The following is a 16,966-nucleotide window of genomic DNA, read 5'->3' on the forward strand; positions in this document are numbered from 1 at the left end:
TTTTTTGCTGTCATTGCTGTCACTGAGCCTAGTCTTGGGGTGGGTCCATCCTGACGGAGAGTCAGCAACAGGGAGGAAGAATGGTGTGCATTAAGTGTGCATGTGAGTTTGGCTGGCTGTCTCAGCCCCGCCATTCGGACATGCACACTTAGCCTTCCTCAAACCCAAGATGTGTTGTACAGCTGGGTGGAGAAGAAACACAGGCTCCCAGTCCCTGTCAGAGCACCAAGCCAAACCACTCAGACCAATCATGGCACTGCCCTCTTGCTGGTAATAGCATTACCAGCATGGGAACAGCGTCTGGATTGGCCATGAGGTGTCTGGGAGCCTGTGCATTGGCTGCTGTGAGTCGACAGGAGCAGACGAGCAGAAGAGCATCGAGGCGGCAGCCTGCAGGTAAGTAATATTTCCTTAAACCTATTTTTCTCGCCCCCGCTGTCCCCGTGCTGCTCCCCCATGCTACCCCTGCAGGTTACCTTCACAGTAGCCTCCACTGGTGGTACGAGATTATTGTAGTTAAAACATTGCCAAACAAAAAAATTGTAAATCGTTTACAAAAATAATATCCCCACTTGAATTAATAATAGAAAATCTACACCAAATGGGATGATATTTTTTTTAAGATATTTAGGACAGAGATTCATGTCAGACAACATTTCTCACTAAGATTTTCTGACGTACACCAAAACGATACTAGAATTTCATAATAATAATATCATCTGATGTAAATATCGTGTCCTAAATATTGTTTACACAAATGTCTTCACGTTGGATGTAATAACAGAAAATCTACACGCTAAGGGATATTTTTTGTAAAAGATATTTAGGGCAGACGCTATTTCTCACTACAATATTCTGACATCATCCATGCTTACTGATCAATAACAATAAAATAAAGTTACAATTTCAAAAAACGCTGTGAAACGGCCATAACGTTGTGTTGGCAAGTTAGACTAAGAGCAACCATACTGACAAAATACTAAATCAACCTTCAAGAAAGTACAATTAGGTGGCATAACCTAAAGAAATCTTTCTACATCGCCCTGAGCGTGAAAGAGCTGTTGGGTCTCCCAGTGACTCAAAGTACTGAATCCCAAACACTCTTTCCTGTTTTCAAACTTATAGGGAAGAACAGCACAACATATTTTCAAAAGCTGAACGAAATTCATTCATTTCATTTCAGACCTGTTTTAGTTTTTGAACATCTCCTAAATATCTATTTGCTCCAATTTTTTGTCAGTGACTCTACTGCTTTCAATGAAACATATTTGTGCTAAACATTTAGGGCTTGATTCAGAAACCTATTTTTCTTGCACAATGACTTATTTCTGGAAGTTCAAGAACACTGCTATTATCATATTCAACCAAAATGTCACTTTTCAGGAAACACTGTTGCAAGTTAGCAGAATGCAATGGGTGTCAAAGGAGTCTAGCGTCTTTGTTATTCTATTTGTTTTCAGATTTCGTGAAACAGAAGCCTTCATTTAGAGTTTTTAAGCATATTTGTGGTAATACCAGAAATCAGTCATTGAGCTACTGCACCCAGTAATCATAGTATTACCACATATTTCCCTGAAATGATCAACCACTTTTGATAACAGTGTTTATGTAAGTTTTTCCAAGTTTGGAGGTGTGAAGTTAGCACAAGCTTTTAAAGGGCATGACTTTTCTGTGTTGTAATGTGTTTTTAAAAATACTACTACATACAAATGTGGTATTACCACATTCTAATACGAAAACACCACATCACTTTAGGAAAACAGTGTTCAGTATAAAGTATTGCCACCTGCCAGGGTTGGACTGGGAACACAAAGCAGCCCTGGCAAATTTTGTAAGACCAGTCCCTCCATGTTGAGTAGCGAGCGAGTCTGACCACTACAAGGAAGATTGCGGGGGTCCCCCCCAAAAGAAGTTTGGAAAAATGGTGCATTCTACAACACATTATTCACTATATATTCAATTGTATTAGCTTGTAAAGCATAGTCAATGACGACCTTACAGTACCAAGGATACCCAGTCATACCCACAGATATTCTTATGGAGAACACAAAAAATAAGATATCAAGCATGAAACATAAATTTAAATGTAACATAAGTGCATGCATTCACAATGAAAGAGCTTTTCGAGAGATGTTAGCATCCTTCACGCCAATAAGCGTCACAGCAGGGCTGGATCCAGCAATGGTGTCGCCGGGGGCAACAATATTTTTGGGGGCCGCTCTACTGACCTCCTCCTCCCCAGATTCCCTCACTATCACTCTCCAACAATGACCCTCATAGCTCCATAGACCCTCTCGCAAATGTATTTCATTTATTTTCTAATGCCTCTCACCAATGTAGGATGTAGCAGCATTTTACATCACACACACAGACAATGAATCATAAATGTGTAAATTAGTGGATGGAAAACGTTACATAAGACAAAGGCGATTACAAGGTGTAGGATTCAATTGTCATCCATACTGGTAGCCATTTTTTAGGTGTGCCTGCTCTGTAGACGAAATAACTCGGGATTCAAACTGCAACACAGTCGTTCGGGTCGGCTTTACTAATAAGAGTTTATTTCTATCCTAACAAACCCTTTTTAGCAAAATTAGGATAATGGAAGACTGGGAAAAACATAACTTTCTAACCTGTATCATGCAGTTTCTGTGTAGCTCTTTGATGGCAGTTCATAACTTACTGTGCCATATCACGATTGTAATTTTTGAAGTGTCCGTAACAAAAGGATCTCTATGACAAAAGCAGGAACCCACTGAACTATCCACATAAAATACAATGCTGCGATCTGCATGGTACACGTTCTTTGAAGCAGGCATGTTAACAACCCCCTGAACTACTTTAGATGAGTCATAACTGCCACTAGACAAAACTCTGATCCCTTCCCAGAAGGATCATTAACACCAGGGTTGTCTTGACATCTTTTTTTTGCCTGAAAGCTGCTGGATACTAAAGGTACTCAGCAGTTTGTGCTTTTACACCTTTCACAATTTGCAAAAGATAGTGCCCCCCAGCTGAGTGATAAACTGGCCCCCCAGTAACAAGAGCGGCTGGGGAAATGTCCCTGTACGGCCAGCCCGGCCTTGCCCCTTGCATTTCCACAATACCCCATGCTAGCAGAACCCTGTGACTCTATCACCCGTGTCACCTCCACTGGTCCATACCTCACTGGCGAGCCGTTCATATTCTTCCATCAACTTTTCGTTCTGCTGGTTCACCCCTAATACCTTGGAGATTCGGTTAGCTGCGGTCTCAGCCTGTAAAACAATAAAAATAATGACCACACATTTCCTCCTGTCATCAAGGATAGATATCTGAATTAACAAAATGTCATAAAGTCCGCACTCCTTTGGGAAAACCTGCATTTGCTACATACTGCTGCAAAAGGTATCTAGTACTATGATCTTAACTGTATTTTTAAATGCCTTGATGTTTTTACATAGTGCAAATCGCATAAAGTCAAAGAACTTCGAAAACAGATGTTAATGTTTTCGGGGTCCTAAAGGCAAGGAAAATGAATGAGGAATTCCAGGATTGCAGGTAGAGTAGGGACAAGGGGCCCGATTCACAGAACTAACTTAAGACAAAATCCTAAACTTACTACCATTTTGGTATTCACAGAAGGCACTTACTCATTTTGGTATTCACAGAAGGCACTTACTCATACCAAAATGAGTAAGTGCCTTCTGTGAATACCAAAATGAGCAAATGGTATAGAGCTTAGGAATTTGTCTTAAGTTAGTTCGGTGAATCGGGCCCAAGGTATTTTTGCCATTGTTATATCTGCCAGAATGCATCTGTGTAATATATGACCAGTTTTACTAAAAAAATGTAAATTTAGAAATGCATTTCATACTCCTGCGTAATTTATACTTTCAAAAATTTTGCAGACCTAAACCTGATTTCCAAATGGAGTATATGCTATACAGCAACATATACATTCATAGGGTGAGAGAAAGTATTGAAATATTACTTTATTGAGGTTTTTAAATTGTTGAAAATATTAATATTTTTTATCAAGTGGCTTCACTCCATAAAGACACTGGTTTTTTTCATTTTACTATACTTTATGCCCTACTCCCACCATTGCCAATGCTTGGTTTTAGTTGTCCTAAGGTACGCCATGTGAAGGTTATGGCTCTTTTCACGTGCAAGTCTTTGAATCTGACCATTAGCATTCTAATTGTCTTGGGGCTAACTGAGGCAGTATGTGCGTGAGGCTCACTCAAAATGGCGGCTTCTTTTTCCTGTCCATATTTGACACAAGTCCTTGGGAAAGGAACTCATGAACTCGTGGATATGTCATCATAGAGTTACCTTACAGTATAGCATTCACACAGCGATAAATAATACCTAAATGGACAAAATGCGATTTTTGAGATGGATTTATCACTTGTGTTTAATACGAGGTTGAAACAATCGCTGTAATCTGTATTCTTGGTGTTTCACCATATCGACACAACCGGCAGACCTCCATGGCCGTGATTGTTTTTCTTTTTAATACTAATATGAATGTCTGTTAAGCCTTTAGAATTCAGGAAAAGTCAAAATACTTTGTATCTTGTCGACTACAATTAGGGAGAGGAAAAGTTTAAAAATAAGAATTTTAGAATTTTCTGAACGCGTTTTCTGACCGGGTCATCACGATAAGTGAGAGGCCCAACCGTGTATCTATGGTCTGCATGTCAGGCTCGGTTGAGGGATAAAGTAAGATGAGGGAGGGAAATAAAGATCTACCAGTTGGGAGCTAGAGCTGCAGCCCCCAACTTCAGTTATTAGGCCAGGCATCTGCTTTCAGTATCCCTGATCTATGAGTGTTAAGGTCGTTTTCCACAACGTTTCCTAACTGTGGTAGTTTGAAGGTGGACTAAATAACTAGAAAACAGGCAACATTGCATGCATGAAAGACATATGTTAGTAGAAATCAAAGAAAGCAAATATCAACAAAGAGTCAAAACGTGCATGCAATACACACCCAACACCCTCATAATTTAGTAAGTAGAAATACAAATGATCTCTCAGAAAACATGGCAAGAAATGTGACATCATCTGAAAACTATTGCCTGCAATTCTGTTGAAGTTAGAAAATCAGATCCAAAACAAAGCAGAACGCGCCAAGTCGGAAAAAACACAAGCCACTACAGCAATCCCAGGGAACAGGTGAGTAATACCTGCTCGGCTCCAGCAAAAGCGTGATAGAAGCATGAGACATAGGTCATTATAGCTCTCTCGTCAGGTTTGGGAGTGTTCACAATATCTATAGAGGAGAAAAAGTAAATCAAAGCACAGATAGGAGGAACCACCAAAGTCCAAAGGAGACAAGCTAATCAAGTTAAGAAGAAAGGAATACACCTGAAATTTTTCTTCACCGGCCATGCTGTGAAATATCCTGCAGGGACACCAATGGGAAACACAATGTATGAAGTCATCTTATGCAGCTAATAAGCTGAATTGGTTTATGTGTTTTTTTATTATCTTGATGACAATTGTTTGCCATATATTGCTGTAGCATAAATGATCAAGCACACATCATATGTAATCTATGATGCTACATGGAGAAGGGATACTAATAAGGCAGCCTTTTCTCCCTTCAAGCTCTCACTCCAAAGGGCTACAGAATGAAATACGAATTTGAGTCCCATTGGACATACTTAGTGTGCACAAAATGCCAAACTACACTAAAGGAGACATGAGCTCCTTGGGAAATTTTGGATTGTCCCTTCAGGTCATTCGTAATCGTAGTACTTAATGTAGGTCCAGGTGGATCAAATCCATAGCAGATTTTCAGGATAACCACTGACTTTCATACGTATCCCCTTTATAGATTCATTGTATGTGGATTTAACTCAAGTGGATAGTTTGAAAGACTGGCGTGAATGATCCAGGCCATCTTGACTGATGTCGAAAACAACAGATTTAAAACTATGGATGGAAATACCCTACAGCTACTCGGACTTTACAGTGATTCTGTGACCCTAGGCATGGACAGTGAAGAAATGCAGAGGAGATATCAGCTGAAGAGAAGAAGCTGAAGCTGGTCCATTTGTTTACATCCTCACCTTCTGAGCACCCGCAAATGCATGGTAGAAACACGACACATAAGTCATAATGATCCTGTCGTCAGGTCTGCTATTGTTTACTAAATCTGTGTAGAAAGAAGAAGGTTAGCTGCTCACTATTGAAGTTATTTTAGATGTGTGAGAAGTGTCTCAAAAGCCCTGTCTCAGATACAACTACTCATACACACATAACCACACATGCATGAATACATTTGCAGACACACACCAGTGTAGACTACTTCCTAGCATGTGGCATAAAGGAAGTTGAAATGGTCAGAGTCAGCTGATAGAGTGCTCAGAGTTTTCTGAAGTGAAGGTCTTGAAGATCGTGACTGGTGGTCAAGCCTGAAATTATTGGGATTCCGATAAAGAGAACCAGGATATCATGCCCCAAAATTGTAAATCTATTAAGTGCTTTTTCAGTAAGTCGGCTTTGGTCAAGACTTTGAAAGATGATGCATGGTATTACTTTGATTGAATCTAAAAGCTAGAATTCCAAAGCCAAAAATCAGAAATGTTCTTCTGGCAGAGCAGATTGCCTCAGGTTCTAGTTTTAGTTTTGACCCCAACAATAAGCCATCAATCTGATGAAATGTGATGGAATCTGAAGCAATGTTTTTAATGAATGTAATGATTTGAGTGCTGGATTCCATCCACATACATGGCCAAATTGAAAGTAGACTACAATAATAATAATTACTTCACTTATGTTACTCATTCTAGCCCCTAAGAGCTCATAATAGATGTTTATTACTACTCAACTCGATGGTTATAAACAATGAGAAATGAATAATCTAGCTCTATAATGCATATCCGCATATTGCCTATGTAAGAAATAGACATTTATCATAAAAAGATTGCACTGCGAATAAAAATGTTGGAGATTGTAGGCTCTGGATGACAATCCAGTCCAACATTATTCACTGAGTTGCTTCAATGGCTTATAACCAATTAGCTGGGAATTAATGCATCAAGATCATCTATCAGGATGAGGGGATGGTGGAACTTTATTAAGGGGAATGTAAGCACATCCTTTATTACACTATGCTCTATATTACATGTAGCAATGGAACAGAAATTACCGGATCTGGAAGGTGGGGGAAGATAGTGATAAAATGGGTAGAGCATACAAAAGGCATCCTGGAGGACCATACTAATGTCCCCACCGATACAGTCGCAGTGCATTATTTTAGTGCTGATACCTGGAGCAGCAGGTTCAGGTGCAACCTGGCTGGTTACGAAAGTAGCTTTACTTATGATTAGACGTGAGGCTGGGCCTAGTCTTCTACTTATTTCAAAGGTGGTCAGGCTAAAATAGGTTAAGAGTAGTCAGGGTAGAACTATCCACTTGAACCATTTTTACAAGCAGTTCTACTCGGGGTTTGAAATTGCATACTAAATATTGAACATTCAAGGAAACCTATTTGCATGACCTCTCTGCTGCCTTTGATGTGATGGACTAGTCAGCATACTGACTTGATTTTTGAGATAGCAGGAGTGGAACCCAGTACCAATTTTTACACGGTCTGCATTTCTCACTCAGTGACTATTGCGCATCTTCCTCTAAACGTACATTTGGGTTCCCTCAATGCTCCATCCTATCACTAATGCTCTTTTTTAACATATGCATGATACGAATCCCCCTTGTTTCATTGACCTCTGAAACACGGCTGATTATAATGCATATACTGAGAACATTCAATTTTACACCATTGTAGATTGACTACTCTTGCAATGTCAGCCTCTTCTTGTCTTCATCTTGTTCTTGTTGATGAAGAACAGCTTGTTAAAGCGAAATGCCGATAAAATGGATATCACGTTATTTTTATGCTCACCCATAGCCATCTGGCACAGCCTATTCTAGAAATATTGGAGTAAAACATCTGGCATTTGGCTGGTCAAAGATCTTCTCAATGAATCTCAAAACGGTGTTGCAGTCTAAAGTATATTTGTTTAGCTTTACTAGTGATTTAATGATGCCACTAATTCCTGATTAGTACTGAGGTTAGATCATTCACTAACTCCAGGCTCCACACTGCATTTTTCTTGCTCAAACACTTGCTGGATCTGCTCAACAGGATCAGAATGTTTCAGTAAGGCCTACTGGTAGATTGAGGAAATGTAATCACACTTTTGTCTTGCTCTGTCTCCTGTTGAGGAGGTGAGGAAGAACAGATTATAAAATGGCCTTAATGTTAGTAGGTGACCCCTCTTAGCAAGGTCCTGGTTATTTATGCAAAGAGATTTCACTTTATATTACACTGAGATTTCCCAGATCTGAAAACCACAGAAAATACAGCAGCCTCCATTTTAAAATGGCTGCAATGGATAGCAAACATTTTCAGGTTCAAATTGATTTAATTTGGAACCATTCCCCAGTAGATTTTCATAAGGAACTCAATCTCCTTAATTTTGGCAAACTTAAGCAATGTTATATAACTCAAATTCCTCCACCCAAGTTTCCTTTTTGTTGAAGATAGATTCTGCACTTTGTAGGCTTTGGTCCATTATGCACGATCCATATACTCTAAATAGACCAAATGTGAAAGTAAATGTATGCCCAGTTTTCCAGCTATTCATCAGCAAATACTTTACCTTTCTAGTCCAAATGGAGTCAACAGATGCGGGTCTAACGTGGGTCTAGACTGTTTGAACCAACTCAAAATTGGTGAAAATGTTTTTTCAACTCAAGGGTCTATTCTGTCTTAGGTCCTCTATTGCTGAACTGCATTTACCAACAGGAGTAGCCTCAACATAAAAGTGTATCCTTTTAATTTGGACCAATGTAAATACATGCATAGTTAATAAATCATCTGACTCGGTTCTTTAAAGTCCAGGCACAAGGTTTTGGCTTCAAGGAGAAGCAATGAAGAGGTGAAATCTTGCTGTCACTAACACGCAACTTTGTCTGCCTCACGAGGCAGATGACTGCATTTTCCAATTTTCTCCACTTTACTGCAATGATTGATAATTCTCCCGAATAATGAAGTGCTCAGAAGCCATCGTTTGGAAAATGTGTGCAAGCCATGTATTTTAATTAAGTGAATTGCTTATTTTTCATTATTTGTGCAGGATTCCAAAGACTGTCTTTACTGTCCCACATTTTGCACGATAGTAGTAAATCTACCTTTTAGTGGAGCCCTTTGGACTAGGACCAGAGCTGATATGCGTATGTTCGCTCTCTGTCTGTAGTGGCACAGTCAGCCCAAAAAAATAAAAACTGATACACTGGAAAGCAGCCCGGAGTAAATACCAGTGGCCGAGATTACACGTCAAGCATTCCACCCCACAATACTTTTGCTTTCTTCATGAAGAGTTTTAGAGTCTTTATCTCATGGATTCAATACACTCCCCACTCCATTTCATTTCGTATTTTTGTGAACTAGGGGCAGAGTCTCAAACGATTTTCCAGGCATAAAGTACAATTAAGTCTGAAAAAATAATTAACACCTTCAAGCCCAATGTATGCTTTAATCATATAAGTGCATAGATGTGCAATATACATGTATCCTGTAGGAGATTGGTAGTTATAGTTAGGACCTAGTTACCATAGGAAAATCGTAACATTCTTTTCCCAATAACTTTGGCGCCGGATGACGAATCTTCGCTAAATTTTCAAAACTGGTGGGGCGCTCCAGTCAGCTCCAATCCTAAAAGTTTCGGGGTGATTCGTCAAGCGGGGGCCGAGAAAAAAAGGGGGGTCCCAAAATGCGTTTTCTCCATGTTATTTCCCATAGGAAATTTTGGAACAGGCTACAGCCCGAACTGCTGAACGGAATTACACAAAATTTTGCAAAAAGGTAGCCCTTGGCTCAGAAAGAGTCCTTTTTTTAAAAATGGTGTAAATCCGTTCAGTAGTTCCTGAGAAAATAAGCATTTTTTTTTTTTTTTAAACGCGGAATGCGTGGAGGATCTGCGGATCTGGCCGAAAAACAAAATGAAGCACTCGAGCTCCCCCACACCTCCCTGGGGCACTAATTATTCAAAATAGGGGTCCGTTATGGACCCCCGAGCCCCGGGGACCACCACCCCCAGGGCGTTGCATTAAGTGGGAGTGCCCCTCTCCTGGAGCCAATGATGGCCCTGGGGACCACCAGGGCCAGCTCCTGCAGTGTCCCAGCGTGCCCAGAGAGGTGGTCCAGGCCATGCTCCTTCAGTGATGTCACTGACCATGTCATGAGTGATGTAATATGTGACGTCATCAGCAGTGCATTGCGGGGGCGCGAGTTTTAGTTAGCTGAACTAACTATAACGGGGGAATTTCTATGTTTTCTATGGTTTCGTACGAGTGCAATGTCCAACTAACTATAACTTTCCTTAAAACCTATGTTTTTTTCAGTGAATTCCTAAGGTTTTTTAAATGCTAATTTCTAACTGAAGCCTATGGTTTTTTCAGTGAATATATATATATATATATATATATATATATATATATATATATATATATATATATATATATATATATATATATATATATATATATATATATATATATCAATCCCCGAGATTACTCCTTCCGAAGTTCAAGCCCCCGTAGGAGGGGTGGCGCGGACCGGCGGAGACAACCGGCAATAATATGATCCCAAACAGAGTCCCAAACGCGCTCTCGGAGTAAATAATTATTACCAGGGAAACGGATGGTCACATTGACACAGGTAGGTTTATTCACATCATAAACCTGCTGCAACGCGTTTCACCCGCGAACGGTGAACAAGCCCGTTCGCGGGTGAAACGCGCTGCAGCAGGTTTATGATGTGAATAAACCTACCTGTGTCAATGTGACCATCCGTTTCCCAGGTAATAATTATTTACTCTGAGAGCGCGTTTGGGACTCCGTCTGGGATCATATATATATATATATATATATATTCACTTAAAAAACCATAGGTTTCACACATGTTATAGTTAGCTGGACATTTCACTCGTGAAAAACCATTGAAATTCCCCCGTTATAGTTAGTGCAGGCAACTATAACTCACGCGACCGCAATCCTCTGCTGATGACATCAGATATTACATCACTGTATTTAGACACCTATTTACCCATGTCTTCTTCCATTAATCTTTAGCTATACATATATTACAAAACTTTTTTTCAGAAAGACACATATGTCATCAGTGATGTAATATCTGATGTCATCAGCAGAGGATTGCGGTCGCGTGAGTTATAGTTGCCTGCACTAACTATAACGGGGGAATTTCAATGGTTTTTCACGAGTGAAATGTCCAGCTAACTATAACATGTGTGAAACCTATGGTTTTTTAAGTGAATTTGCAAGGTTTTTTAAATGCTAATTCCTAACTATGACGTGTGTGAAACCTATGGTTTTTTCAGTGAATTTGTACGGTTTTGTAAATGCTAAGTTATGTATTTATTTATTTAAGGTTTTTCACCGTGCGCGTACCGTACGCGCACGGTGCGCTTCGCAAACCGTGCGCCCACATTACGCAGTTCGCGGAATTTTTCCGTTTCTACCGTACGCGCACGCTACGCGCACTCCGCGATTTTCGATAAAAAATTAAAAGAAATTTTGGCCCTTGTGGGTCCTTCTGGGACCCCCTGACAAAGGCTAGGGGGTCAGGAACTGTCCACCCTGCCCCCTTTTCATGTTCTCCACCTTTGTTTTTCACCCCTTCAGACTGCGAGAGACAAAATGGCGGCCGACACTTCCTGGTTTCGACCGATTCGAATGTTTACTAAGATCTAACAACCAATCAGAATCGCGCTCGCGCACGGCAGCGTGCGCGTACGGTACATTTTACCGTACGCGCACGGAGCGCGCCTATAGATGTATATATTGATTTAAATGCTATTTTCTCAGGAAATACTGAACAGATTTACACCAGACCTGCAAAAGGCACATCCCTGACCTGAGGACTACCTCTCTGCCAAATTTCAAGTAATTCTGTTCAGCCGTTCGGGCTGTAGCTTGGACTAAAGGTCCTATGGAAAAATGCATGGGGAAAATGTGTTTTGGGATCCCCCCTTTTTCTCAGCCCCCGCTTGACGAATCCCCCCAAGACTTTCAGGGAAGGAGCGGAGCGGAGCGCCCCACCTATTTTGAAAATTTCACGAGGATTCGACAATCGGCGCCAACGTTATTCAAAATAGAATGTTGCGGATTTCCTATGGAAACACGATCCTAACTATAACTATCTACTGGCGACCGCCAGTAGATAATATATATATATATATATATATATAAAATCATTCAAAGGTATCTGTAATGCACTGTAAAAGTATAAACTATATTTACTTGCATTAGTGTAACTCTTACTTGCTTCAGCCATGCTTTCTAACCCTGGGCGGAGACCTCCGCTCTGCCCACAGAGTGTGCGGAGATTTGGAGAACGTGAAGAAGGCAAATCTCCACACACTCCGCAGGCGGAGCGAAGTTGGCCAGCCCCCGCCTCCACCCCCACTATTACAAGTAAGTAAACATTAAGTAAAAATACATTTAAAACCACTTACCTACGTACTGCGGCGTCCCCAGGCTGCAGTCCTCATCTTCCTCGCAGTATGGGTAATCCTGGTGAAAAATGTGTATGCACGGACACGCGCAGTTTTCACCAGGATTACCCATACGGCAAGGAAGATGAGGACTGAAGCCCACAGACGCCGCAGTACGTAGGTAAGTGGTTTTAAATGTAGTTTTGCTTAATGTTTACTCATTGTAATAGTGGGGGGTGGAGGTGGGTGGCGTAGCGGAGCTCCACGGAGTTCCACCGAATTTGTTTGAAACCTCTGCGTAGCCCCACTATGCCCACTATGCCCAGGGTGAACGCTTTCTTGATTATACTCATACTGCTCACAGCAAGTACCTGCCTCTGATGTTCAGCTGCCCCCCCCTCTTGGCCCCTAGGTATGCTAGTATAGACTGTCTTGCTCAGCTGAAATGTTCACAGATTTCCTTACTATTCAAAGGCCCTCTCATCTATTGTCGTGAGCTCAGGCTAGACGCTTGTGTTTGCTTAAGAATTAATCATGCGTTCCCATTCTAAATTTATGAGCACTAGTTTATGAATATGTACCTTGCCCTTCTCGTGGGAGCTTGCTCTATTAACTAGCGATGGAGGAAACTCTTTCTGAATTGCTTTGTGCTTCACAGTATTTACTTTTCTTTTGTCAATAAATCTTTTGAGACTTTAACACGGTGATTTCTTTGCCAGGAGAGAGTGCATGTAAAACATACACTGACTTTGCTCCCAAATGAACTGGGCACAATCTTTCCAGTATTTCCCAGATGCGTGAAAGTAATACTCAAGTGTGAGACTAATATTTACAAAGTAAGACTTTAACAATGCAACAATACTCTTTTCTAGCCCTAGAATTGAGCAATGAAGGGACAGGAGAATAGGTTTAAGTCACTATCGTACCTGAAGACCAAACATATACTGCAAAAACATTTGGAAAGGAGCACTTTGTGGATTAGTCATAGGGAAGTGTATGAGAATAACCACAAACCTCTTGCTTAGTCATCACATCTACATTTATATATGTGTCTGTCTTCCCTGGGTGACTCATGATATCACACATGGAATGTTTTGTTAGGGAGGTGACTTATACTACTCATTGTTTTGACCCCTGAGTACTATTTTTTAATTTTTCGCTTTTGTGTTATGGATTCGTATGGTCTTTCTAGCCGCCGAAAAGAAGCTTGAACTACAAAGATGGACTTCAGATAAGTCGATCTCAATTTGCTGCATTTCACTAACACAAAAGTCATCCTAAAAAATCACAACATGCCTTAGAAGCCCATCAAGAGGAAAATCTCTAGCAGATATTCCAATTAAAAGTAGGATTTTATGTCAAGACCGAAACTTCTGTTTGTGTGCACCGACCCCACCTCCCACCCGCCCTCCCCAAAAGTAGCAGCAAACGGAGAAATCTAAACGCTCGAAGGGCAACTGAATCGGATCCTTCAAACATTTTATCTCCTTGGAACACAACCCGTTTTATTGTTGCTTCCTCGTCCCGTCTATTTCTCTTGTTGATGTGTGGTTTGTGATTAAAAGGAAAATGACAGTAAGACATGTGGTCCATCTAAGGTGGACCTATGTCCTCCTGAACCATCACAAGCGCCTGAGGTTTGACTGCTCTGAATCTAAGGTTATACTAACCACCACCAAGCGTGCTGAAGTCGCTGCAAAGTGACAAATCAGTGCTATAAGCAACTCATTAAATAAATAACTCAGGGAAGTGAGAAAGTACTGCAGTATCACAGCACTACAGAAGGCCAACTCTGGAATGTAGTAAAACCACAAATAATCATAATATTCATCGCCTTCGTGATCAGAACTTCACTTCACACAGCAGAGTCCCACCTTCTGCGTCCAGCATCTTTGGAATATCGAGGTATTTTTCTGCAACGTTCATGGCGAGGTTTATGTTTCCAAGGGCATCCTCCTGCATGAGAGAAAGACGAGGAGGAGTTAACGCTCTGTGGACAATAAGGGACTTCTCCAGGATGAAGGGATCACTGCCACCAAGGACATCACTGTAGCATCACCATGCAACACCAGAGATGGGCAGGCACAGGGAAAAGAATCAGCATATGCACAAGTGAGGAATTCAAAGAGACCTTGGGCAGAATTTGCGTTAGTATCTTGTCGTGATAGCACGGCTAAGCGAGCACCATGCATTCAAGCACTGGTATAGACACGCCAACTGTTTTGCTGTGGTACATGCATTTGAACGTTTAAATAGTCGTGCTTAGTTTGAAATTATTTGCTCACACTGAAAGACAGGTACTATAAGGAAAATTTACCAAGACTGGCGTATCACAAAGTAGAAATAAGGCAAATGGAAAATAAAATGTGCAGCTTGTATCTTACAACATGTTGTGTGACAAGGCTGTGCCGCAGGCTACACAAACGCTAATAATGCTTTGTTTGCGTGACTCTAAACACGATTTGGCATTGCGCAATGGTATTTGTACTCGCAGGACACCTTCCACTCCAAATGTCTTTGTGTGCACAACCACCAACGGGCCAATCGTGTAATGTGAGTGCAAGAATGCTAATTCAATATGGCGATTAGAAAAAGCAAAAACATGCTATCAAACAAAGTTCATAATGTTTTGGAAGTAATTGAACTAGTAGGCTCGTGTTTTTTGCAGAGACGCTAATAAATGTGTTGATTTGTTACAATGCCAAATAAAAACAAGCAATGACAAAGGCAAAACAATTGGCCTTTGTTACATGCATGCACATAGAGACACACAACATTAATGCACCCATTATCATATAGATCACACATACATGGAAGTATATAGACAAAGCAACACCCATTCAAACACCCATATTAACTCAGACTAACGCTCCTACAGACACCCACACACACAGACCAACAGACGTACAGTGACCAATGCACATAGATCATTATAAAATGGTAGACACACAGGCGACACAGATATCGTCCTGTAACCTATACGCTACCAGTGCTTTAAGTGGCAAGGTACTGTCCAGTAAAGTGTTCCTGCACTTCTTTAGTTTAAAAGGGAGAGTACCTGCACTTCTCAGGAGAAAACAAGTACTGTGGATAGTGAGTACCACAACTTCTATGTTTCTATTTAAAGCTGTTTCCACGTCCCACTGCCTACAGCCCCATTATATACCAGTAAGCTCCTTACTCTGAAGTTCCTTTCTCATTTTTGTACTGACATGCTTAGGTGAGACCATGTCCCTTAGATACTACGTGACCCAGTATAAGAAGAAAGCATTGTTCCCTACGGCATGTCTAGTGATGGCCACTGGGCCATTCTTCTAACAGGGGTGGGAGCCACAAGGGTAAGACAGACCAACTTAACAACCAGCCATATTCAAGTCCAACAGGGAGAGGGGCCTTGAAGTGAGGCAAGGTATATCAGTACTCAAGCATGAAAAAGGTACTGGAGTATTAAATATCACAAGTACGTAATCAGGCCATTGGCTTCTTACATCCTTCCTCATCTCAACCCAGTCACAATGAGCATACTCCAAATCTGCAAGCCATGCCTCAATGCAATCTTAGGAAATGGAAGGAACTCATATGCTAGAAGAGAAGGCCGGAGGGCTTCAGGGCATCCACACAAGCAAGGAGGAAAAGTTTCAGATGCATTTGCAAAATGGCTCCGTTACAGCATCCCAAACATCAGAGAGAGTTCTGCAAAAGTCCTGTGACTAAGAAGATATTTATTGGAAATCAGAGTAAACACTCTGCTCAAGTGATGCACCGAACAATGCTCATCCACTGAATGTGAACTACAAAAAGGGCTAGAAGATGGCACTGTACCCAACTTCCTATCTGGAAAGTCATGTCAGTCAGATCCTGTCCTTGATTGTTGGTTGGTAGCCTTTTGACCAAGCCGTCTGCACAAAAAAGCCCCACCAGAACCCAGAAAACAAAAGTAAAAGCAGTGGAGTGCCTGTTGCACAGTAGCAAACTCTCTCGAATTGGACGACTGGTGCTGTTTTGTGTCCGGCCAACGCCTCAGGGGAACATGGATCCACTTGACTACCAAGCCTGAAATGATGGCATCTGTTGTCAATGAGAACAAAAGTAGAGGCAATGGAGAGAAGAAAGCCCATGTAAAAATCACCAATACGGTGTGAACTAAGTCTCAGGGAGAGTACAGAACTAGAGTCTCAAAGATGCGTGTCAAAGGATAAAAATAGTCTAGACGATAGTAGATTAAGGGCCTGAGGAGCAGGTAAGTCCAAGGGACCTGAAATGGTTTTCACAAATCTAGAGATGAGGAGGAAGGCCCTAGTTTGGGCAGGGACCAAAGGCTGAGCCCGAACTGACCAGGTGGACTTAACTTCTGCACTTGGCAATAGACTGGACAGATTATATAAATCTGGCAGCCCTAGCTTCTGGCATAAACACAGCCCCCAGAAGGAATCGAAAATGTGCTCCAATGACTTCCA

General features: G+C 41.2%; 1 protein-coding gene across 1 annotated transcript in view; it reads right to left on the reverse strand.

Annotated features, from left to right (window-relative positions):
* Positions 1-16,966, reverse strand: part of ACTN2 (actinin alpha 2) — a 266,246-nt gene that overhangs the window by 117,688 nt on the left and 131,592 nt on the right. The window contains exons 7-9 of the mRNA XM_085611425.1: positions 14,384-14,465; positions 5,172-5,257; positions 3,165-3,257 (exon numbers count right to left, since the gene is read on the reverse strand). Coding sequence (XP_085467551.1) covers positions 3,165-3,257; positions 5,172-5,257; positions 14,384-14,465 — 261 coding nt within the window. The remainder of the gene's footprint in view (positions 1-3,164; positions 3,258-5,171; positions 5,258-14,383; positions 14,466-16,966) is intronic.

Source organism: Triturus cristatus, chromosome 6, assembly GCF_964204655.1.
Source record: "Triturus cristatus chromosome 6, aTriCri1.1, whole genome shotgun sequence".
NCBI classification, from domain to species: Eukaryota; Metazoa; Chordata; class Amphibia; order Caudata; family Salamandridae; genus Triturus; species Triturus cristatus.